Source organism: Contarinia nasturtii, unplaced genomic scaffold (genome assembly GCF_009176525.2).
Source record: "Contarinia nasturtii isolate CC-2019 unplaced genomic scaffold, AAFC_CNas_1.1 Cnas_scaffold_187, whole genome shotgun sequence".
Lineage (NCBI taxonomy): Eukaryota > Metazoa > Arthropoda > Insecta > Diptera > Cecidomyiidae > Contarinia > Contarinia nasturtii.
In genome coordinates this window covers 1,664,400-1,691,148 of record NW_022197544.1, presented here as the reverse complement: position 1 = coordinate 1,691,148, position 26,749 = coordinate 1,664,400, and the positions used below count along the sequence as shown (strand labels likewise).

Here is a 26,749-nt window from a genome sequence, read left to right as displayed (position 1 = left end):
CTAAATTTATGTTATTTTAAAAGTTTGATTAAATCAAGTCAGAAATTCTAATTTGAATCTTTGAAAGCTTTATAAGAAAGAACGAGCTGCAGAACATTGAAAGGTTTGTGTTACCTGTATGTTACTTGCGTGTAATGGTAAGGTTGTAAGTACAACTTGTAACAGTACAAATTCTATAAGTGGAAATGAAATAATATCCTTGAATTTTAATATAAAATGTTGTTCTTTATTCATATTATCTTTTAAACTCACTATTGTATTGAATAAATAGGGGGTCATCAAAATCGTCTACGATTTAAATACCTGTTTATGTGCTAAACGTTTTTTTTTACAAATTTTGATTAGGCCATTTAAAATTGATGAACATTTGTTTTATATACTTTCTAGCTCTTATACGAAATAATCCAGTCGATTAAAATCTATATTCACAGGACAATTTTTTGCAAACAAAAATAGATTGCTATTCTGTTGTCGTTGTATTTGTTGTAGTAATAATATAAAAAATTATATACATACGAGTTCGTTCAGTGAATATATTAATTATTTAATCGCATTATTTTAGTTTGTGAGTAAATAATCTAAATTAAATGCATACAATCATAGTCTAATTTTTTTATTTTTCCTGGCACACCTTTTGGTACGTGAGTTGTGTAACATGAAACATATCAATATCCAGTGTATGCTTTGCGAAACATCTATTTGTCATATATAAATTATATTTCAATTTGTTTACAGAACAAAGAACAAGTGAAATCATTTGATTTCATAAACATAATTCGAATTTTGTGCTTGTGCATTTATTGTCAGGTGTCATTTTGCCAAGCCTGCATTAAGATGGCTGAGACATTCTTGTGTGTGTGTGTCTTTTTTTTTTTTAAATAATAATGTTAAGCTAATTAAAAAATTAGTCGTCATGTTGGCACATCCTAGCATCCCCATGAATTCCCTTTAACCATCGGCGGCAACAAGGAAGAAAGTTTATATAAAATTATTCCATGTTTTTCTTTTAAATTATAGCAGACATTGAAACTTGGTAGCTAGATAGCCCAGCTATATTGATAAAAGGTGGATATTTCAATTTAATACTCGTTATTTATCAAAAACTGGCTCTGATGACTTGCTAGCCGGTCGCAATGTTTGAATTGTAATATAATATGTTTTCATCAAATAAAAATGGCTTGAATTTGGGTTGTTTTTGTCATCACTGGCGAATGCAAACTTTTGATGAGTTTTGTGGAACTTTTTGGATGAGTTGTGTTTCATTCATTAGATTGAATAATTTGATTTCATAAGATTCAATATTGACTATTCATAAGATGTGATATTCATGGATATATGGAAACAAAAAAGGTTTCCGACTTATACAGTTGCTTTCTTTACACATTTATAAGTTATTTGGAATTCATATTTAATAACAAATTTGTTTCCTATCTAATAACTAAGTAGCTTTTTATTCTTTAATTTATTTGCTAACAAAATATCTTGATACATTTTTCTTGTTTATTTATTTCATCCTCATAATACGCTCTATAGATATATCTTTGTTTTTAGGTGTTTTGTATTTAAAAAGAGTTAGTACATTTCTAGATGTATATAAATTGATAAAATTGATTCCAATTTATAAATGAAATTAAGAAAATTGACGGACTTCGAATTTCTATATTCAATTGTTTAAAGGCGATTTATCATTTTTGCGATTTTATTCGCAGCTCTAAGTGTTTTATACTATCGAAATTAATGTGCAAGCGTTCTTTGAATCTCAACAATTCAACGAAGATCACCACGATTTGGTCAATCTGATTTTATTTTTATTTTTGTCTAGCTTCAACAACGGCATACAAGTGTCGTAGAGAGAAGAGTAACATTATAAACGAGGTTACTGGTACATTTATTATTCTATTTGTCTGTTTTAATTGTTTTACCAACAACACGCGGCCAAATCTAAATATTATTAAAATCTAGCTCTTATCTCATTATCTAACAAAAAAGAAAACAATATACAATGAAATATTAATTGAAAATGCCTAAATCTATATCTAAGTATACTATATATACTGTATATATATGTCTAGGTTCATTTTTTATGTACAATTGTATGCTTTCATGAGTGATAAAACCATTTTGATGGTAAAACTATATCCTTAAGTGTATTGAGTGCGCTGGCATACCAATGAATACCTCGCGGCAATTCGGTGTCGATGTCATTGGTAAAGCCAAGCATCTCTTCTATTCGGTGCAGCGATCGCATCGGCATGAAGCTCACATGAGCAAGGGAATGTTTTTCGACTAGAGCATAACAAGATGCTGCTATTGAATTTACAACTATCGTACCATCGTATGTTAGTGGCGCATAAACACCTCTGTGTAACTCTTGTGTAATTTTTTTGATGCGTCGCGGTTCAAGCGTTCCATTTATATTAGCCAACACAAAATCGCCTACTTGAATTAATTCGGCAAAACGAAAATCGGCTGTATTTATATTGTTGGCCGCAACTGGATTCACATTTGTTTGCCACGTATATATTAAATGGCTTGGTGTTGCTGTTATTGCATAACCATCATCAGTTTCAAATCGAATAAATTCTCGCCTCTGCTGTTCATCGCGATCCAAAAACATGTAAACTTCGCTGTATTTAAGTTGACCATCACTATCCATACTTAATACATGATCACCTATTCGAAGTTCGCTAAGCAGACGAGTTTCACCCTTGGCCAATTGAACAGTACTGTCGCCAGTAAAGCATCCTGTTTGATGTGCTTGTTGCGATGAATCTGTGGAGAAGCGAAAAAAAAAAAACAGAACATTAGACATAATGATACAGAAAAAAGAAGTCGGTAAAAGCAAGCGAGCCAACAAGAACAAAAATCATTACATATCAAGCACAAAGACTTTCGCGTGAATGAATATCGAACGACTTTAAGTATTATGCAAAGAAAATTCGAAAATTATTCAATGTTCATACAAAACAAAAAAGAAGAAGTGATGACACTGAGCCATTGTGTAATCAAAAAGAAAGAAAAAAAAAACGAGCAGCTAACATCTGAAGAGCCCGTCATTAATCAAAAACTGTTAGTTGCTACTCAACCAAATTTTCAAAAACTACATGCACATTCCGATTCATCCCATTTCTTTTTTCATTGTATGTCTTCGTCTCACTTTTTTTTAACTCTGTTACCTTTCAGTCGTCCGTAATATGAGAAATCATACATATCGATTTACATAAATATGTAATTTATACCATACAACAATATAGATAACCACAAATATTTTTGACCAAGCGCATTTATAACAAGATTTACGCTAATGCATACAAAAGCGACATTCAATTGAAGAACATACCAACCATTCAGGACTTTCAGCACACACATAAAGACCGAAGAAAGAGAACCGAAAAGGAAGAAGAAATGAAGAATGAACGAAAAACGAGAGACAAGAGGAAACCAGCATGTTTTGACATGTTTTGGTTGTGTATGTCAAATTAAACTTATTAATGATACGACACCCAATGTGATTCCCAAAAAAAAGATGAAAGAATATATGTGGATAAAAAAAGGCAATAAAATACATTGCATTTCGAAATATACGCAAATCTCAACACTCAAGCACACAAACACAGGGAACTGCTGTTGCTGCTGACACAAACACACGAAATCAAAGTAAATATTTTAGAAGATACAGCGTCATGTAACCAAAGATCATGTGTAAACCTTTTCTTGGCGATGTTTGGCTTTACCGATGCTTTACATGGTTTTTACTCGTTATTTCTTTTATTTTCTTCTTCTAAAAGCGAAAAATCTTTAGCGCATTCGAAAGATAGACAAAAATCGGGTTTCATTCAAGTGATTTTAGTGGAAAATAATGCGCAAACGATTCGTAGAAAATTAATTTCGAAACAGGATGCGTGTCTTTTGGGGAGAAGACATTTGCAGTCTTAAATTTAAGAGTTCAATGGTTATTGTCACACAATCGAAATGTCCTATTCTCAGCAAGCATATATCCTATGGATATGCTCTGGATGGCAGCAGCGCTGAGTGAAACTCTCGTTTTATTGAAGCTATCGGTGTAGTTTGTATCAAAAGATGAGTTTTATTCGATGTGACCTACAATTTAGTACAATTGTTCGATTAAGATTTGTGTCAAATACCATGGAAGAACTTTTTCCATATCGTAGAACAATCTACGTTAATAGGCATTAGTGCAGAGGATCTGAGATCCGTAGTGACTGATGCAGAATATGAATTGGATAAAAGTGGAATCAATTATCGTGAAGCTGGAAATCACTTTGTAAGATTTTGTACTATCGTTGAAGCTAAAATAAATAAAACATGTCGGGCCTACAAATTAAAGATTTTTATCATTCGCATATTTCGAGTGCAAAGTTCTCATTCAGCGGTTGGATGAGAAAAATAAAAACTATCGGTAAAGAATTTGATAATTATCAAAGAGTGTTCTTTCGTCGATGAAGTGAATTGCAATTTCATTCGATGAGGATGTGTTTCCCTCACACTGTGAGGCTCAAATGGCCGAAAACCAAGATAAATGTTTTTAAGAACAAGAACATGAGTTGACTCGTAATTTTTCTTTATTTTTTTGGTTATGGTTTTTTTTTTTGCTTTTTGACAATTTTCTGGTGACGAGCATGGTTAAATTCCAAAATTTCAATATTTTCACGCCTATGGATTTGTTGCGGTTAATGTTGAAAATTCCCGCGGTGTAAAGATCTTGCTTGTTGTGCTTCTTCTTTTGTGGAAGTGTACAAATTCGAGAGATCACAGATATAACAGACTGCTATGCGAAAACTGGTTTGGTGGTAAGCATTTTCTTTTTATTAAGTGTAAGCGACAGGCGCACTCATTCGCATTGTATTTGTGAATAGGCATCGTATTATGCATGTGTTATAACTTATATTTTCGCTTTTGTGTGATCTCTCTGTCTGACATTTACTATACACACCGAAAAAAAGACAGGTACATACAATGCACAAAACACAGCAACTTCAGCAGCTTCACAAGCCCAGCCAAAAATGAATAAGACAAAAAAAAACTCAAGCGCAAACACATACACACACACACACACTGACACAACGGCGCAGATACCCCATCGGTGTTCTTTTTATCTCACCTTTGGAGTGAATACTGTTCTGTGCTACACTTTAGAAGATATGCTATATTATATTATTGCTTTTGACTTTGGCGAATAAAACAAAGAATAAGTTAAAAAATAAACCATGACCATGTATTGCCGTTGATGGGCGAACACAAAAAAGTAACGAACAAACGAAAGAATGAAAAAAAAAAATCTTAAACTGAGAGAAAACAAAGAACATCACATTCATTGCACACCGCAAACGCATTTACAATTTATCACACAACGTAATAGGCCTTTTCCTGTCCGTTTTGTCTTACTTTCATATTCTTTCCAAAAGTGATGACTATGTCGGCCAAAGGTATATGCATTTTGTTTTATCGGAATAGATAGGGCTCGCAACACGACATAAATCTTCAAGAAGAAACAAATCGTACGGTCAAGAAGGTGTACAATTTTCACAATGTAATGTCTATGATAATGGTAACACGCACTCCGTTCTCGAAAATATCACAGGCATTTGTTAACACATTTATGATAGCGACAATTTGTGGTGAAAAAACGCGCACACACACACACACACATGCACACAAATAGCAGCAGCCAAAACCAAAAAGACTCTTTAACAGCAGTAGTTTTGTCTTGATAAAGAAAAAGAAGAATAGGTTTGTGTGGAGAAAAAGGGAAAGCAATAGCGGGCCAATAATTTATTTGATGGTGCAACTGGTTGGATCTCTTTCTTTCGTATCTCATTTAATATTTGGGCATCGTGAGATTTTAAAAGATTTTCATCCGATTTCATTCGACCTACATTGAAACGATGCGCACACGAAGTCAATCGAATCAACAAGCATTGACTCAAAATAACAACAACAAAAAAGAACGGAAGAATGAAAACAGAAATGAAAACCAACCACTGTGCCTTGTTTGAACAAAATTTATAATTTTTTTTTTATTTCTTTTGGAGAAAAACTATGTCCGGCGCACACTATATCTTTTTAACAAATTTCGATACAACAAAAGACGGGCGCATCGTGTATCTTTACCGCAACCAACATTGTTTAGTTTTTAACATGAATGCTATTTTTTCTATTATAAGTCAAAACATCTGAACAACATTTTCCTCAACCGTGAATTCTATCCTCTTTTTATTTTATGCTTTGTGAACGATCGATTCGGTAAAAAAAAACCATTCTTTCGTTTCTCTCTTTCTTTTCTCTTTGTGTATGTGTGTCGTCTTCTTTTTTTTTTGTTTCGTTTCATTCTTCGGTCGACCGCAAGCCATTGGCGTTTTAACTCTGAACTTTCTGAAGAAATGAAAATGAGGTTTTACATTTATGCCTCTACGTGATAAACGTTCATCGTGTTTCTTCAGAAGAAAATTCAATACACACACAAATCTGTTCGTTAAATAGCAGCAGAAGGAGAAGAAGAAGAAGATTTCAAGATATTTATCTCACAATAAATTTTGTGCCGGTAAAAAACAACAACAACAAATGTGTGCGCATCATATTCAACCACTGCCGATGAGTTAAATTGACTACCATTATGTCATGAAAATTAATTTAAAACTGTTGCATGCGCGTTAGCTCGTACCTTTTGAGTAACTGTGTGTGAGCGTTTGAAGATCAACACCAAAAAGGAGGAAACACACGCGCACTAGTATATAATACGTACACGTATACATGTATGCCCCCATGCTCGTAAATAGGTTTCAGAGATCAAATATAACAAATTATCGTTTTATTATAGATATGCATTTGATTGTCTAGCCACTTAGTAAAACACGTTTTCCTAATGATGGCGATCACTTTTTAACGACGTATTAGTGATACGGCTAGCAGGTTGTTATTCGTATTGACAAGGGTCGGTCAACACGGTCGGTCACATTAATCGCCACATGCATTTTTCAAATATACAAAATCGACCTATCGACATCAATATTCTGTTTCTCGCACCGTTTACAGCCAAATTTTTTTTTTTTCTACTGTGAACGCAAAGTGCCATCACAATCGATTGCGTTACTTTTCTTTCTTTTTAAAAATGCAAAAATTATTCATTATGGAAACAAAAACGCCCATATCTATGCAAAAAAACATTTGAAACGGAAAAATAATCACGGTCACGTACGAAATTTGAATAAAGGATACTAAATAACAATGAACAAGTCTTTCGTATTTGGATTCGCTTTCAAAATCAACTTTTTGAAAAAAATTAAAAAGAAGAGAAGATTTGAAATATATATATATATATATTCGAAAGAGCTAAATTTTGATGAGAAAATGAAAGGAGCTATAACACGTTACTTGTTTCAAGTTAAAATGTAATTTTACATGATTGATTTTGGTGTGTGCATTTCATTTTTTCTTTTGTTAAATTTCTGTCGGAAATGGCGGGTACGAGCTGTGGCTGTGATGCCGTACAAAAAATCCGGTGGAGATTGTATCCCGTCGTCCGTTCCACACGCGATTTAACCGACATTCAATGTACAATGTTTTGTATGTGCACATTTCATTTTGTTGTTGTTGTTGTTAATGTTTGAGTTATGTGAAAATTGATAGCAAGAAGTGGAAACTTGAAACTGGTGTGAATTGGACTTCTTCATTGCTATGAAAACTAGCTGTTGTATTTTCCTCCTTTGGATAATACGTGGCTTCGAACCGATTCATTCTATTTGATATGAATATAAAAGTTAAAATGAATTTACCTGATTTAACGGAGCAATGAACATGTGCTCGGCTTTCATAATACACCCAGTCGAATCCAGCTTCAACGGCCAAACGAGCTAGCATTCCATTTTTGCTTCGATCGCGATCGGATGTCGTAACATCAACTGCTCGACCTTCGTAATGCAATGATTCAAAGCCATGTGCATCGTCTTCGTCCCATCCTTCAATGACACGTAGTCGGACACCGGGCCACTGATTCATTACAGATATTGCTAACGTGTCTAATTTTTCCTTGCATCGCTATAATTGAAGCAGAAAGAAATAGAGAAAAAAAAACGGAGAAAATCAATAAAACAAGAGAATAAAATCGATTACCATTTAAAAAAAATTTGAAGTTATTTCCATTTTTCGTTTTAGTTTTATTTTTACTCATTTTCTTTTAGTTCTTCTGTTATTTGTGTCATTCTTCATTGACATTGTGGCTATTTATTCCATTCACTTCCATATCGGCATTTGAAAATACAGAACACCGAAACCATGCTGTTTCAGGAAGGATTTTCTTTCGTTTTTACCGGTGCGATTTTGAGAGACGAAAAAAAAAATTCATTAGATTGATTTTATGTTTACTGATGCTGCCTATACAAAATTGCCATTGTTTGACGACGTTGGAATCACTTGTATGTGTAGTGTCCACTGAGGTAAAAATATAACGAAAAATAACAAGAAGAATACTACAATGAAGGATGGCGCAAAAACTATGTCAACATCAGCAATTCAATGAAAGGAAACTAACTCCTTAGCATTGCATCCCATTTGAAAATTACAACAAGCGGTACAATGAGCTATTAACCTTGCCTTGGACATTTCGGCTTTATTTATTATTTCTTTGGCATTTGCCCATTCGATACACACCTCATCTGCAAAGGCACATAGAAAATTTCTATTCTCAAACAAATAGAATTTTATGTACCATGGAAATTAACGTTTGAAAAATACGTTTATTTAGTGAGCGTACCGAATATGAACGGTGTTTGTCGTCGAATGTCCGTGACAAACGTTTAATAGATTTTTGCTAACAAAATTTCTCGGAAAATGTTATATGTTTTATAGCAGCTTCGGAAAAATTAACGTGGTAAAATTCATGCAAACTCATATTTGGTATTTATCCGATAGCTACTCATATTGCCGGAACATTTCAAAGCGAAAAGCGCGTTCACTTAATGGCCCACACTGAAAAAATGCCAATTGAATTTTGAGTATGTTTACGTATTTATTTGTTTGTGTGTGTGTGTGCACACAATGTACGCGTTTGCCGCGCTGATTGATTTTAGTGATTTTCTAATTTTGTGTTTAAGCCATTTAGAGTTTTTTTTTTTGAAATGTGCAATGAAGCGTTCACCTCTTTATCTTTCTCTGTTGACTTAAGATTTTCGGTCAGTTTGTTTGAAATCTTGAAATTGTTTGTAATTCGTTTGGATTTGGTGAAAATACATAAAATAAATTAATTGTTACATGCTGTGTGTCTGTTTCTAATTTTTTCATATTCATAAAGAATTAAGGCGAACAATGGAAATGGAATTGTTAACAAAGGCCTGAGATAGGATGATGGTAGAACGAACGCAGCAAAATTGTTCACCGGTAGCTTCATGGACGCATTTTCAAAAATGCTTTTCTCTTTCTTTAGTTCTGCTATTGAACTTTTTATGCGGGCAACACATTCGTACATTGTTGATGCTGTTCTTTTGCACACACACTCTCTACGCCTATTCAAGTATAAATAGACAAACGCAAAAATGTGCAACAACAAGAAAAAAAAATTCCTTTTTTGTTCGGTGTTTTTGTATTCTCACTCCCTCCTTCTCTTCCTCTCTCTCTTTCTGTCTCCTACGATCTCTCTATATGACTTTTTAACTTTTCACAATTTCAGCTTTCAATTTTCGGAGCATTCAGGATATCCATTGACTTGAATAGGATTTTGTTTGGTTTTATTTTTCATTGTTTGTCCATTGGCAGCTTGTGTAGAAATTGCAGCCCAATGTTTTTACAAACAATGTCAAAACAAATGGCATAAATTTGACTCAAGTCCAAGGCTTAGGTTATTGTTCTCAAAATGTTGAATAAAATGTATAACGACATGGCCCGAGTATTTTCAATTAGGCGGAAAAAATCAAAGTTGATGGAAAATGTTCAACTTTCTACATATTGCATACACACCACACAACCGGCATTGATCGAAAATGAATGCCAGCCGACATGAAAAATCGGCACACAAACATGTAATGAACATCGTATGTACATGAAAGTTGCTGTCCACCCGAATATTTCAACGAAAATGTGATTGCCGGCGATTTTCGTACCGTATCCATTGTCCAATTCATTAAATGGAACTATTTAGTTCCGGCAATGAACGTTGTATTGACAATTTATTCATTTGGCTTCGTTAGTGTTTCATTTTTTTTTTTTCATAATTTTTGGAGTCAGTTTCATAAAAATCCACTCCGATTCTTAATTCTACCAAATTTGCCTTGATTGCATTTCATATTAGTTGATCTCATACCTGATTTCTACGCATTAACGTTTTCTCTCTCCCGCTCTCTCTCTTTTGGTTAAATCGTTTCTCGTTTTATGTATATTCTGCTAGACAATTTGTGTGAATCTTTAATTTTGTTACCACATGTTGTTTGTGGCAGTTTACATCGTTGAAAACGAATCGTAAATTGAAATATGTGATGGTTTCTTCGTTAAAATGTTTTCTTATTTTATACATTTCGGTATACTGTATTGATCACATACAAAGAAGAAAAAAGAGAAAAACCAGCCAACATTTGCGCAACATAGTTAAATTTTTAATATAATACTATAAAATGGTGTGTGTGTGTATTTTTTTTTTGTTAAATGTAAGTAGAGTTGGCGAATTGCATTAAACTATGAAACATTCAATAATTGAAACTGGCCTTCATTTTTCTTTATCTGAATGATATTCTATGGCGATTTCTCAACCATTTTCTATAAGAAAATTGACAAAGATTTTTGAGAATTTCAGTTCGATTTGTAATTTATAAGAAAAAAAAATTGGTCATATGGCTGTACTCATTTTGAATCGGTTGGCAACAGTCGAAGTTTTGAGAAAAAAAGAGATGCGAATGCAGCTTAATTTATTAAAATCGGTTTTTGATGTCGAATGTTGAGACTATTCTTTTTTCCATGCAACGAATGTGAAAAGTAAAAAAAGGAACAAATTCTGATAAAAAGCAAACTACTTCGTTTAAATGCTGCGGTCGTATTTTTAAATTTTTGTATCTGTTTTTCACCGATTGCCATTATTTTGGCCCCGATAGCATGAGCAGGCAACAAAAGTCCACAAACATAATAATATCGCCAAAGGAGGCTTGAGAAACAGAAATGAACAAGAATAAAAAGAAAAGTGTTGAGAATAATAAGATGATATTAAACAGCTTAACGCTATAAAATGGCCGTGCAGACACGTATATACTCTCTCAGATACGTATATATACAAAGAGAAGTATTTACCGTGGAAAAAAAAAATTGTATGTGAAAGAGAATCAGGTAGAAGGAGATATCAAACGCGGCACAAAACTTGTTAGTGGTAGAGGCGTTTAAAGCTTATATACGTACAAAAATTTACAAACACTTTGGAAAAGAAATTCCTGAAAGTGAATAGATTCTCCCGGTTCGTTTATGCTGTTTTTTTTTCGATGTTCGCAGGATGGCTGGTTTTCGAAGATCAATAATGATATTTCGAATGGCTGGCCGTTTTTGTTCTTCGACGATTTTTCTCTCTTTCGTTTTTTTTTTAAACGAATGACTGTGCATTTGAACGCCATTGAAATTTTTCAGGTTCAGAAAGTGAAATTCTCAAATGATAAATACCTTATCAATGGACTAAATATTGAATTGAAATCGGAAAGGTTTGATCGTTTTTTGTTTTGTTTTCAAATGAAACTTACTCTTATTAATCTAACGCATTGATTTATTGATATGAAGCGATCATAAGATGGAATCTGTGTGATACCAAAATGTTTACACAATCGAACAACAATCAATGTCAAACGGTTGGTTTTTGTTTTGTTCATTTAGCTATTATCTTGATCAAAGCAAACAATGAAATATTTGTCATTTAGGGTAAAATGATTGACCAAATAGAGGGAGAGAAGAGAAAAACCACCCAAATCGAACATCAAAGGGAAAATGTGTCGGAAAAAGGAATCTAATTCACACGGATGACCATCATTCGAATGCAATAGGTTTTCATGTTGTTTGTTATTGAAACAAACGATAAGAAAGCACCAACAGACAATACCATTCCGAGTAATTCATTGACAAGAGTTCAAAGGAACCACCGAAAATGTCATTCATGTTTGTGAAATTAATCTCAATAGACCAGTTTTCTATTTATAAAACAAGCCGGCTTCAAATATGGATAATAAACATCTTTTGACTTTCGCATCGATTCTCTTTGTTTTTTTTTTGTACGATCAAGTTGTTTGCAACGTCAACCTCAGCCAATTATTTAGTGTGGATGCGATGAATTTGAGAGAAAGAAGAAGATTAAGTCAATTTTGAAAAATTCAAATTTTTAGATTTAATTTAGTATATTATTATATTTCGATGGTGAACATATATATGGCTTCGTTCATAAATTACACGTATGCTCCAATCTAAATCGCAATAATAAAAATTTCCCATATAAATTCCATTTTTGTTTTCAAAACATAAAAAAATAAATGAGTTTTGGAGAAAATGATGGTGAAAATGCCATGGTTATTTTGAATGAATGAAGAAATAAAGGTTTTTTTTTTAAACCACGCCCATTTTATTTTTTAGGAGGAGTACAGGTGAATTTTCTATCAATAAATCGGTTCATATGCGTGAGAATAATTTTTTCTTTCTCTGTGTTTTACGAATGTGTTGAGTATCGGGCATTTTCTTTTTTTTTCATCTATGGCATCGCGTCAAGTTTATCAAAACGAAAAATAATTTGTTGATTACAAAAAAATATTCGATGCGCATCAATGATCGATCATTTCTGTAATCAAACGATCAATTTTGTTATTTAATACGCATTTAAAGATGAATTCAGAATATGTTTTTTTTTTGTTCTTCTGGCTATCATCGTATGTATGGCACGATACGTACGGCACGATGCGTATTTTTCCTGTGAGCTGACATCATTTTGCATAAATTATTAATGTTTTAACGCCATTATAACGGAATTGTTGTGTTTCATGTTTCTTTGTTCAACAGTTATGAATCTGTATAATAATGGTTTACGGCTTTTGTTTGCTTTGTCGTGTAAGACATACATGGCACGTATGAGCATCATAAAGTTCATTTCACACTCAACTCTCCGATAATATGCTGCGCTACCAAACAAAGCATTCAAGATGGATTAGCATGTTGCCTAATTGATGTTTGTTATCGTTAAACTCAAAGATTCAGCTCTTTATCTTGCGTCCAATTCTAATTAAAAAGAATAACTAAACGGCAAGAACACATGATATATTCAAAACGGTAGTTAATTATTTACGGAATATAATCTCATATTCAGCGACTTAGTGGTATTGAGTGTACGCATTTGCATGCAGAAGAGAAAAGAGATGGAGAGAGAGTCGTGTGTGTGTGTGAGAAGAAATGGACAAATATCAGCGTTTCGGTATGCATGGATCATAACGTGTATTGAGTGATTTGTTTGATTAAATCAAATGTACTCGTTGTTGTTATGCCTTTTTTTTGTATGAAGGTGCGACGTTCTTTCATTTCATACCGTCTCGTGTCACACACATTTATGCTTTACACCGTAGATTAGTACTTTATTGATCGTCGGCTCGTTTATTTCGTTCAAAATGTATTTATCTTTTTGTTTATTGTTCTTTAAAAGGAAAACCAACTAACGAACAACAAAAGTCCGTCATCTCTCTAGTTTCCATTTTACCATTTGTTATTTATTGTAATAAAAGCACACACAGAGAGAAAGAGAGAATCTTCTTCTTTTTGTATCGGACCACTCATTCGATTGAGTGTGTGTATACACGATCACAAAAATATTAGTTATAATTGTGTATATTTCAAATCCATTTTTATACTTATGTTTCGTTGTTCACTTCGCAGGGTGTATCGTGTTGCGCCTTTTTCTTTCTTTCTCTCTCTCTCTCTCTCTCTCGCTCCTTCTATTTGTCTCTGTTTCGTTTGGTTTTATTTTTTCATTCGTTCTCGCTCTCTACAATGTGTGGTTCGACCTTTATATTGTGGTATTATATTTTCGTTCGTATCACAGGTATGTGCCTTTCATACCTTTTCTCTTCTCTGTTTCCCTGTTTACATTTTATATATTAACTAAATAGGATTTTATTTGTATTTGTTTATACAAAACCATAACAACAATAACAGCGACCAAAAGAGCAAACGGAAAGAGAAAAAGACACTTTGAAGGCAATCTTTTGATCGGACACCGCCAAAGTTTACTAACTTCGATGTATGCCTATATGTGTGCGTATGTGTGTGTGTGTGTGTGTGTACATGTGTGTTTGGTTGTTCATTTCATTTTATTTTATTACGTTTATTTATTTTTTTCAGATATTCCCGATATTCTTGCTCTCTCGGTTTGTGGTATGGGTCGATATCGCAAGGCAAATTTTTTTTTCATTCGACGAATGCAGGTCTCGTGCAAACAACACAGAAAGATGAGAATGGAATGTTTTCTCTTTCCTGTTTTGTCTGATCTTCATCGATGAGCATTCACATGTATACAAAACCATTTTATCGAAATAATTGCACAATTTACAAATTTCACGTTTATGTATTGAGGATGTTACAATTTTCGCATTCGCTTTAGTTTCCAGTTGAAGTCTGGACTCATGGAAGCCATAAATCGCAACAATGCATTATCTAAACTTTTCACTATTGGTAACTGCTGCTTGAATTGCAGCAAAATTATCAGCAGCTTGCGGTCCATTTTCATTCATTCGAAATTCCCCGTATATCAAATATTTTATATTTTTCGGTTGCAATAACTTTTGCAAATGTAATATTTGTAACACATACACAGGGTAAAAAACAATGAATTGAAAACAATCCTTTTGCCAATCATAAGGAAACACACACGCACAGTCAAAGCAAACAAATATATATCTATAAATCTATTGTTAAATTGATTTACAGCATAAAAGTCAATTCTATTCATTATAAGTATCTGATGTATAACTTTCTGTTTCTCTTTTCTTCGTTTTCTTCCTTATGACCATTTTGTATTTGAGCGAAAAAATTTGTGTATCATTTTTCCTTTTAACATTCTATTTAGACATGATCTTCCTGTATTGCGGTTTTGTTGTCATCAATCTTGTCTCGTTTCTCCTTTTGATGCTACCTTCTTTGTCGTTTACTGTACATTTTTGGCATACACTATGAATAGCATTGGCCTCAAAAGTGTGTCCCATCGTAACAGAAGCGAATCAAACCGACGATCAATATTGTTATTTCTTTCATAACGAATGAAAAGAATACAAATGTTAATATTTTATTTCGACTACAATGAAATTGGAAGATGTCATATTGTTGATTTCTATTGATGCATGAATGGACTTTAATGAATTTGCAAATTTAATACAAGGGCCAAACTGATAAACAACAACAAAAACATAACATTGAAACTTCTGCACAAAATAATTGTGAATACATCGAAAAATAAACGGATGAGCCCCATGAGAAATCAATACAGTTTGTGTAAATAAAAAATAAATAATTCCCGATTATTATTGAATATTATGAAAACGAAGCATGCAAAAGAGATTTCAAGAAAATGGAATAGAGAACTTGTTCAAATGCTATTGACTTCGGTACGGTTCAATACTCAAAAACCATAGGCCGTTTCAATAAAAAAAAATGCAAATAATCTCTTGAACAATTTCTCCGAATCTGATTGAAAACTATTGTTAAATTGATAGCAAAATTAAAAAGAAAGAAAAGAATAAAATGGGATCGAGAGAGAGGGAGAGTGAAAAAAATGAAATAGAATAAAATGTGTCGATGAGAAAGGGTGTTCAAAACATCATCTGAAATCCATCACATCTCATCAATTTACGGTTCGACGTTGAGTGAAATTACAATAACAACATAGTAAAATAGTAACATTCATGGCACTTCTACTTGGCGCTGGAATTTTCATCGAAAAGTATCAAATTAATAAATAAACATATTCACATTTTATAGTTGAAAGCAACATTTTTCTTTCTTCCTTCTCAAAAGTTCTCAGCAGTTTCTTTTTTGAACAATTTTTTTTATCCCGCTCCTTTGGTGCTCGGATATTTTCCGTCGTTGTTTTTTTTTTGTTTCTTTTTCTGTATTGATATGAAAACGGTTCGAAAATCGAAACAGTAGAATGAAGCGGAGGTTTAGTGATTAGCGTTCACACTTTGTATGGCCGTTCTGGTATGAATGAATGAATCAATGAATGACAAAATGAATTTCAAATAAATTACTTATTAGGCTCATTTACTTGTCATCGACATTGTGCCATGCGATTGATATGCATGTAATGCATGCCGTGTGGAAGTGGATTCAAATTTCACGCGTTACCTATGTCAATGTCATATCACCAACAGACCGTGCATATCACTGTGGATATTTTACTGATCGGTTACCGCTTGCTCGCTACCCGACGCGATGCTTATCCATATGTTACTTCTTCGTTTGCTTCTCTCTCTCATTTTTTTTTTTTTAATCAAATTGTACAATTTTTGTTCATGTGTCATTTCGTATAATGTTATGTTGCAATCAAAACAGTGGATAATCTTGATCGGTTTCGGAGATGCATTTCGGTCGAAAAGGATGGACAGGCACGTTGATGCCTTTTATTCCAGGTGAATACGCATTCAAAAATGATTTTTTTTTTTTGGTTTTCGATTTGTTGACGAAAACACACATATAACATAACGAAAACAAAACAAAAAAAAATCAAGAGAAGAGAAGAAAACAGAGAGAAATATGTCCCAAGAACAAATAATGAAAAGTTGTTTTCACGGTGATACTCCTGTGTGTTGATGCTTTTGAATGAATCGGTGTCGCTGTTCAACCATACGTTCCACTAACCACAAAATGCTTAACGAGAAAGTCATGACAACAAATCTTAAGCCTATGCTGATGTATTATATTTTTGAATCAGTATCAAATTTTAAAACAACACTCATTACATCATATTTTGTGTAATTCGATTTGATTAACTTATTGGATTGCCTTTCCTCTTCATTTGGCTTAGTCTTTCAAATTTTATCTTTTACTTATTTATATCAATTCATTCATATCAGTGACAATGGTTTTGGTCGACCAAAAAAAATGTTTGTTCCTCATTTTATGTGACAATCGATTGTTGAATGTTTGATTTTTAAAAGCGTTACATTTTACATGTAACGATCCACAATAATCACACCAAACAGTGTTTTATTTTTTGTTTTAGGTTGGTGTACTTTATGCACGTACAGAAAAGCGTCAGGTCTCAGAAATTATTTCAAGCATTTTGATTTAATTCAATTTTTAACTTTAACCAAAAGTTCTACTTGTATATTACCAATGATTCAAGAAAACTGTGCTCAAATACCTCACGAAACAATGGGCAAATGATTTGGAATTAAATCTTTCACACACACGCGAATACGCCGATCATTTGTATGCCATTTTTGTTGTCCCATGGGATCCACCAAAGGAGTAAAGTAAAACACTTTAATCTATTGATCATTTAAACGTGATGTCAAACCAATATACATCCGAGTAGGTTAACTGCTCATCGTGTACCGGTTATACTCATTTAATGCGAAGAAATTTTCCATTTAAAATATACGTGATAAACGGAACTGAGTAAAATGAGGCATAAAGAAGCAAATAAATAATGTTGTACAGTGGACACTTGAACGTTGCACTACTCGGTGAGTGAGAATATATGCCAAGTTTTTGTATTGCCAAAAAAACACATTTTCAAAATAGAAATCAATGTATATGTTTGATGCTTTTTTCCAAGGAAACAACACCAATTCGGATCGATGCGTGTGATTTTGATTCTTCTTCTTTAAATGTCAACGTTTGTTGATATTTAAGCGTTCACTGCACGGTGATATCTTTTTCTATGTGCGTTTATAATTTGTATAAACACGTTCTATTAAAGTACACATTAATTCTCTCGAAAACATATACCAAAAATAACTTGAAGCGTCAACGGGTCGAAAGATAGAGAGAGGAGAAAAAAGAAAAAAACACACACACAGCAAAAATTGCAAAACAAAACGAAACATAGGATAGTGTGCACGACATATAAAAAAAACACACACACAATTCGAGCGAAAAAATAAAGACGACGAACCACAGACAAAACACCCAACAAATGTGAAGTTAAAACATAACAACAACAAAAAATTAATTTAAAGCTTTTTAATGTTAGTATTTTATCGTTTATAATGAGTTCTGCTTTTTACCTTTTGACACTAAACGACATCGTTTTTAACGTAAATTGTGATAATATTCGTGTTTTGTTGAATACTTATGCATTGTTACTCGTTTCATTGCGTATTCTGTCTTTTATACGGTGCAGGTTTTAGACAGCTCGTTGATTGTTTCTCATCAGTGATTGTGTGCGTGTATGTGTGTAGTTTCATTTGCCTTTTACTCGTCGCGGATACGTTTCATTTGGATTTCGATAATTTATTTAAATGGAAGAATGTGCATACACATAAGTGGACATATTGTGTCCAAATCATTAATCAATTTTTATTTTAACAAATTTTTAATTTATTTGTTTATTATTGTCATTTTTCAACATGCAGTAGCCGCAACATATTCAATGAGACATAAACAGAAGAGGCAAAGAAATGAATCAATGTCAAAATTGTGACGGTATCTCACCACTCATTTTGAGATCAGTTGGAGCTGAAGTTGCGCTCACAAGTGATACATTCAAGAAGGAAAAAAAACGACAAATCGGCAATTTTTTATTTGCAAATAAATGTCCACCGAAGAAAACAAAATGTACATTGTGGCCAGCAATATTTATTATTAAAATAAATTCAATGTATATTTTTTTGTGTATTTTTCGTTTGAAATAAACAAAAGTCACAAATCAATTGTGATAACGATTCGTATTTATGAAGCGGACAACGTTTTTTTCTTTTTTTGATTCCAATTTCGCTTGTAATGATGCAGATAGACAAGAATTGGTTAAAGACATCTTAAAGCAAATCATCAGTATTTCATGGAATATAATGAATCGCACCGTATGATTAATTCCCACGCATGACCGGTTCGTTATTGTTGGTGTGTGTGATAGCTCTGTGTGTGTTTAATTTCGGGGTCTCTTTGAATGAATAAGCCGCAATGATCGTAAGCGCATGTCAATCTTGCTAACACCTTTTGCTGTATATGTGACATTCCATAAAACCAGCAACAACCGAAGAAAAAAAATCAAAATTGTTACATTTGTCATGGAGGAGCAGAAAGGCGAAGAAAAACAACAAACTTGACATATTCAGCATATGTATATATGTACACTTTACATATAAAGTGTGACAAGTGACGCGAATGAGGCACACACAAAAAAATATGCTTGTTTTATTTTCAATCTTTGCTCTTTTTTTCCCACTATTTCATACTCGATCGAGGTAAACGCGCACCTTCACTTGCTTCGTTTGAAGTTGGCTAAGATAACAAGCATAACACTCTCTACGGCAATGTGTACCAATATATGCATTATTGCATTTCAAATACAGACAAACAACGAATGAAAGAAAGAAAGAAAGTACGTATATGTTTTCGATTGGGATAAAGGTAACTTTTTAACTTTAAGACTTTCCTTGTTCTTTTGATGTTGAAGAGAGGATTTTGCCCATAGATAGAGAAAAAAGCTTAAACGCATTTCAATTACATCATGGATTAGCACTTAGCTTACATACAAAATCTTCAGAAAATCCGGTTTTTAATTAAATATTGATATAATCACTTATTATGTATCTCTTCTCTTTTTTTTGTAAATCCTTGTTTAGTAAATGTTCATTCGCTATGTCATGCCTTCATGCTTGTGTTTTGTGTACGTTTGTAATGGATTTGAAACAAATAAAAACAATTACGTTTTTTTTTCTCCAAAAATACAATTGAAACAACGTATTACAATGAGAAGATGTTTGGCTTCAACAAAAAAAATTCAAATGGATTTCAATTACTTTTCTTTGGATTTTGATTTTCTAAGAAAATCGAAAAATCAAGACAAATCTGCTGTAAACATTCTTGAACATTTTCGATTGTGTTTTGGTTATTGATTCAGTGCCGTTATTCAGTCAGGTCATACCATCAAGGAAAGGAATTGAAAATAGGAGTGGGTCTACGTTTGTCGTGATGTGAGGTAAAATGTTTTTGTTAAGATTTGAATCGAAGTGAAATTGATTAAAAAAAAAAATTGTGAATGGTATGCACGAAGCGTAAAGATCACATCAAAAGTGTTGGTTGCATCTTTTTTTTGAAAAAACTTATTCAAAAATAAGTATCTGTGGTATAGTTAGTCATAAAATGATTTTAAAATGACATGCTGTAAAATAAAGGTGAACGCAGTAGAATTCATTGATTTTGAATTTTAGTTTGGAAGCCAAAAAAACATCTATGTCTACGATGAAAGCATACATCAAAAAGTAAAAGCATAAAACTCATCACGTCAGTTTTGATCTCGAATCAAATGAGAATGGTTTGATATGACTGTACTTGTTTGGTGTGTACATTATGGAAACGAGAGGGAGAAAGGTTAACTACTTGAAGTTCTTTTGAGACAGACACCAACATTGATCGGTTGGTGTTACGTTTGTGCGTGCATGTTTACCTCATCCGATATGATTTGATGAGACTTTTTTTTTCTCGTTTTGTTTCAATATAAGTTATCGAAAAAGATTCCATCCATATTGAAAACTATATCTAGAAATAAGTGATGAAGGATGCATAAAATTGTTTTTAAGAAACCACACAACAACGAAAAAAAAACGAATGAAAATTATAGTCTTCAACATCGAACTATGAGTCTGATCCTCATACAAAATCAATATATTGATTGGGAACTTTGATGCATAAGAACAGTCAATATTTGTGAAATGTACACGTAAAAGCACAACCGCAAACACTTTATTTCGAACACGGCTTAGCCGATAAAACAAAATGCAGCGCGATAGATAGAGAGAGAGAACAAGCAAGCGAATGAGCAATTGTGTATGGAACACACACACACAAATATATCGAACGGTATACCAAAAATTGTACACCTTGCTTTTAAATAACAGAGAACATAAAACCGACTGCATTATAAATTGGAAAAAAAGCAAAATTAAACGTGAGACATGGAGAACGAATAAACACATACAGAAAATGATGAAAACGAAAACAAATGCCGTTCGGAAACAAAGAGAGAAACCGATTATTCAAATAATTCATTTTTAAAGTGTGTAGAACAAATATAAGTGTTAAATGATTTAAAATTAATAAGTGAATAACAAATAAACGTCACTTGTATACAAAAAAAGCGTCTGTTTACATAGGACGATTTGTTTGCACATTGACGGGTAAACATTTCACATACTTCACAACCGTTCAATAGCTCTTTTTGTCTTTGGTTCTTTCTTCCTCTCTTTTCTTCAATTTATTGATTGTTTTTGTTACTGCCTTTCAAGCTTTTTCGTGTGTATCTTTTTTTTTCGTCTTCAATTTTTCCGTCTGTGAAGAGAGACTGAAAGAGAGTAAGCGAAAAAGAACAACCGCTGTGGGTGCTTTTATGGCCATATAGGGCAGCGCAATACAAATAACATACAATCAAATTCGCATTTTAAAGATTTAACATACTTTGTTTTATTTTTCATCCAACATTTTACACGATTCTATCAGCATTCGGTTTGATTGGATGCCGCCAAACGATGCATCATGCAATTTTCATGTAGATAAGAATTGGGAACTTCTTTTGTTTTTATTACATTAGTTCTTCAAAAATAAAGCAATATCTAAGATATTGGATATGGACGGTTGTGAATTTCCACTTTTAAACAGTTTCCGTTCGTGAAAAGCACCGTTTTGTGAAAAAGATAGCAACATCAACATTGATTACGGCTTTCAAAAAGAAGTAAATTGCAAATCTATGAATTTTGTTGCATAGACTTACAAGTGAATGTTTCTTTTTTTTGACATTTTATTGTTTTTGTATTTGTCTTGTTTTGTTTAGCAATGCGGCAAATTCCACAGCATAAAATTGTTTCAGAGAACCATTTTAATGTGCATTTACCGTCACCAACGAGACTGCGGTAATGAAAAGAAACATGGAATATGATATTTGTTGAGATATACCAGTGTATACATATATTTTCTTTTTTATTTGCACACATTTGCTTTGTTTGGCTTATTATGATTGTGCAGCTTGAATTTACGGAAGGTATCAATTGTAGTTTATTTTAAATGTGAATTATATCAGTTGACTTTAAACGAATCTGTTATGTTTGGGTCGGTTGAATTTCGGTTTCAGCCCAAGGGTGGCTTTTAATGCGAGCCGCTCTCTCTCTCTCTCTCTCTCTCTCTCTCTCTCTCTCTCTCTCTCTACAGTAAAGAAGAAGAAAAAAATGAACAAGCTGCGCCAAATATAAACAAGTCAAAGATATTTCAAACAAAAATGCCGTTTATTTTTTCGAAAAGAAAGGAAAAAAACAGTAGATGAAGGCATCTGTAGCTCAATCCTTGTGGAATTCAACAATGGATAAATGCTGTATGATCAATAGAAACGTTAGTCATAGATGCACATTGTGAAGCATTCCATTTGAAGAATTGTTGAATTTGCAAACTTCTCAATTCTTTTTAATATTCAGTTGATTTTATAACGTCAGCGTGTCGTATAATGATAACAAATCTGTGCACACTTTGTGTATTTATGCGATATCATTGTTGCTTTAAAAAAAAATCATTTAAAATTGCAGCACACTCCGTTTATTTCGATTTTAAACAATGCAATGTCCACATGGAAAACCGCGACATCGTTCATTTGAAAATGAAACCGTCTGCTGTCAATGCAATCGCTTCATTTCTGAATTCAATATCAGTACAGTTTATTCAATAAAAGAATAAACAAATTAGCGCAGAGAGTCCCGTGGGAATGAAATTGATAATATTGGGTCTGTGTCTGTGTATACAATTTGATGTTAATACGCCGTTGTGTTCACGATTCACCAGGGTTTGCACACGATGCGAGAAGATTGATGCTTCACAACTAGATCGAAATACAATTTTTTCCCGTCTGATTGAGCAAATAAATTCAATGGTAACAAATCATAATATCTTCTTCGACATTCTCACTAGTTTCTATGAAAACAAAATGATAATGAAGCGGCGCCCTTGGCTTTGCCAAGTCTAGTAAGTGTTGACAGATCATTTTGTAGCGTATTTAAAGATTCAATGCAAATCCGCGGCTTACTTTTTTTTTCATTTCGATTTAGCTAAGTAATCAATCACCATTTGCAACAATGTTACAGTTTTCGTTCTTTCTTTAAGACGCTATTTTCGACAGAGATTAACAATCAATAACGAATGCAAAATGAAAAAAAAAACAATTCGGCACAATAAACAACGATTATTTTATTCTTATTGATCAGTCTACTAATTGATGTTAACGCCTATCATGAATTTAAACTCTTCTCTCTTTCTCTCACCATTGGTGTGTGTTTTATTTTCGGTTTATTCATATTGTTCATATCATATATCATAAGTCAATAAAATATATTAAAAACTACACATTTCATGAGGATATATAATGTTTACAATGCACTTTTCATTTTGTTTATGACTTTGTATATCTAACCAGAGTGATAGAGAGAGAGAGAGAGAGAGAGAGAGAGAGAGAACACACAAGAGATAGATAAACTTCCGTCAACGGTCGATTTATTGGGCACTGACATCATTCGAGGCCGTTGATTAATCATACCGATCTATGCTCCGGTTTATTAAGTCTCAGGTACGCAAAAGAGATGGTTACAACAGCCCCCATCATAAAAGTTTTCGTTCAACTTTATTGCCCATTTATTACAATATCATAAAATTTGAAAAATACTTCAATAAATTTTGCAGTTTTGTTGCATCGAGTTCAAAAAAAAAAAAAAGCGGACAAAGAGAGAAAAAACTACCCAGAGAAAAACATTTATAATAATTTGACCAAAATTATTAGCTGAGGATCGATTGCTAATGAAAAATGGAAGAATCCATAAAATGTAAACCACGATATGACAGAGTAGGTGACAATTGACTGTATATTGTTTATTAGTACCATTTAACATTCACTTTGATGCCATATAGTCATTTTGTTGCGGTTTACCCATCCTCATTCAAAGAGTGGTACGATGAACGATGAAGGGAACAAAATATTTTTGTTGTTGTTGATGATGTATTGTGTTGTGTTCAGTTTCGTTTTTGGTTCAGATGAAACCTTACCGCGAAATTAATGGCAAACATTAAGTGGACATAAACCACTAAACCTATTTTGAATGAAAAAATTTCATGTTTATTGGTCTTAATGCCATGTTTTAGCTGGATTGGGTTTGTATCGTAAAACAGTTACAATGAGAATGATGAAGGATCAAACCAACGCTTTTCATTTTCGCTTCAATCAAATTAGTGCTTTACGCAGCTCGTTCTTTTCATAGTTTACATTGAATTCTAAACGAAAGAACCGGCTATGCTACATTCCCGTATTAATGCGGTTCAAAATTTAAATAAAAATTGATGGGCCAGAAATTTGAAATGAAATCAAATTCATTGCAAATTATATGCGTGAATAAATTTAAAGAAAATAAGAAACAAACACGCACAATTCAGGTAATTTACTTGTATGTATAACATTCGGCTTCTGCTAAACGGACAAATACAGCAAATAAACATTTTTAAAAAATGAAATTATTTATTATTATCATAATTTACTGTCAGACACTTTACGGGAAATTGTAATGGCAACCTTTGCAGAAGCGAATGTAACGGCCACAAACGTCGCATGATTGATGATCAGAAGCTAAACGCTCTGTACAATGGAACATGTTGAAATATTCAAATCAAAAAATGCATTAAATGTTGTCAGTAGAACAAGCACCAAATCTCACTCAAAAGATATAAAAGATTAACGCTTAAATCATGATTTATGGCTATTAATAACTCCTTGAAAATCGATGTAAAAACATAAAAAGCAATTCATATTTAAAATGATACGGAGAGACAGAATTACAATGAAGAAAATAAAATGAAAATAACAAAAAATAAAAATAAAACAACGAAAGAAAGAAGTTGAGTGAATGAATAAGCCAAAAAAAAAATGTTTGGTTGTGTTTTCTTGTCACACGTATTGTGGCATTTTCATCCACACATATTTCAGTTGTTGGGTTGATTGTTTTTATTTCTCTCTTGTGCTTATCTCTAGGTTTGTCCTTTATTTTTCTGCGCCTACTTACTTGTGTCATAACACGATCAGCACCAGTACCCTCGTCATCCTTGAATATTATATCCTCATTATAATTTGTTTCTAAATCCTTAAATTTTTCATCGTTCCTTGTAATTTTTTCCTCTTGTAGACCAGATGCGTTTATCGTATTTTCACTAACGTTTGGCACATGCTGCTTAAATACTAATGGTGTTGGTTTTCGAAAACGTCTTTGCCCACCGATGCCCCGTCCAGGACCACACGGCATTACCGATGTGAAAATTGCAAACAATACTAATATCACTAACATCGACATTTTGATAATTTTGTTTCTTTTTTTTTCGTTTGTTTAGGAAATGGAAAAATGCGTTGAGAAACGAAACTTTTGATTTTGCAAATAGATTTTGATTTAGAAATTTGAATTTCGAAATTTTATTATTCGTTTGTTTTTTCTTTGCTCATTTACAACATATAAAACTCACTGTTTGAGCGCACTTTTTGTTGATTTTTGTTTTCGTTATATTATAACCATTCGAATCAGTTTAATCCTTATCGGTGTTTTGTTTATTCGGTCTGTAGATAGGTAATAGCGTATTGTTGATTCGAAAATTCCATTTTAAATTAATCCTGTGTATGGTGTGATTGAAAATGTATCAATTGAAGCACTTGAAATACAGTACAAAAAATCTCATTTAATGCCATGTTATGCCTTTATATAGGTCATTTTGTGGCTTTTAATTATTGAATTTTATAATGCACTTTCATAATTTCTCAGAACGGATAGGTTTGTTTTAAAATTTTCACTGAAATTCGGATGATTCTTTTTTTTTTCACGCAAATTTGTACAGGTTTCTTTTTATTATGTCCGTCACAATTGGCCGACGCGTTTTTTCTCTTCAATATTTATATTTTTTCGCAAAAAAAAAAATTGTGATATTTTTTTACACTCAATACTCTTCTCCATTTAATTCATTATATATAAAAAAAATTCTTTACGAAGAAAAAAAAAGATAATGATAATTGAGCGAATCCAGTGGTTTGCATTGAACCATAAATTAATCGCATAATTTATCGTAAATTTCTCGCTGGCGCATTTTTATTAATGAAAATGTAACAATCGAAATAAGTCAGTCAATTAAAACGATGATTATGAATGAATTTCGTTAAATTGTCATCAGTCACAGTCACAGTCACTGGTTACAACAAATCAAGGATTAACACTTCCGATATGTGTATGTTCTACAACTATCAAATGCATTATACGAAGTGATTGCCACACACTCTTCTCTCTCAGTTTACTTGGAGAAATAAAAACTATTACAATCAGATGTAAAGAGCTCACTGGAAGAAGAGAAAAAAAAACACAATATTACCTCTAGAGAAATGTATAATAATGCACACACATATGAGGCTAGCTTACGGCTAGCGAACAAACTTCCATGTGTCTATGTATATGGCGTTGTGTATTGGTCGTTTCGGTTGTTTTTTCGTGTGTATTTTTGTTTCTCTCTCATTATTCGTGTTTCGTTT

General features: G+C 32.8%; 1 protein-coding gene across 1 annotated transcript; it reads right to left on the bottom strand.

The window, feature by feature from the left end:
* Positions 1-276: 276 nt before the first annotated feature.
* On the bottom strand, positions 277-26,504 carry LOC116352667 (protein hedgehog). Its single transcript, XM_031785413.1, has 3 exons — positions 25,251-26,504; positions 7,794-8,055; positions 277-2,772 (listed from the first exon to the last, which is right to left on the bottom strand). Exons 1-3 carry the CDS (start codon positions 25,533-25,535, stop codon positions 2,102-2,104), a joined length of 1,218 nt encoding a protein of 405 aa, XP_031641273.1. The 5' UTR covers positions 25,536-26,504; the 3' UTR covers positions 277-2,101.
* Positions 26,505-26,749: the final 245 nt, after the last annotated feature.

Bases quoted from the DNA above. Each gene is read 5' to 3' on its own strand.
- LOC116352667 (XM_031785413.1), bottom strand. From the start codon at position 25,535: ATGTCGATGTTAGTGATATTAGTATTGTTTGCAATTTTCACATCGGTA. The intron at 8,056-25,250 runs GTAAGTAGGCGC...CTTCAATTATAG, and splicing joins CTGATCGTGTTATGACACAA to CGATGCAAGGAAAAATTAGA. The intron at 2,773-7,793 runs GTAAATTCATTT...GCTTCTCCACAG, and splicing joins TCATTGCTCCGTTAAATCAG to ATTCATCGCAACAAGCACAT.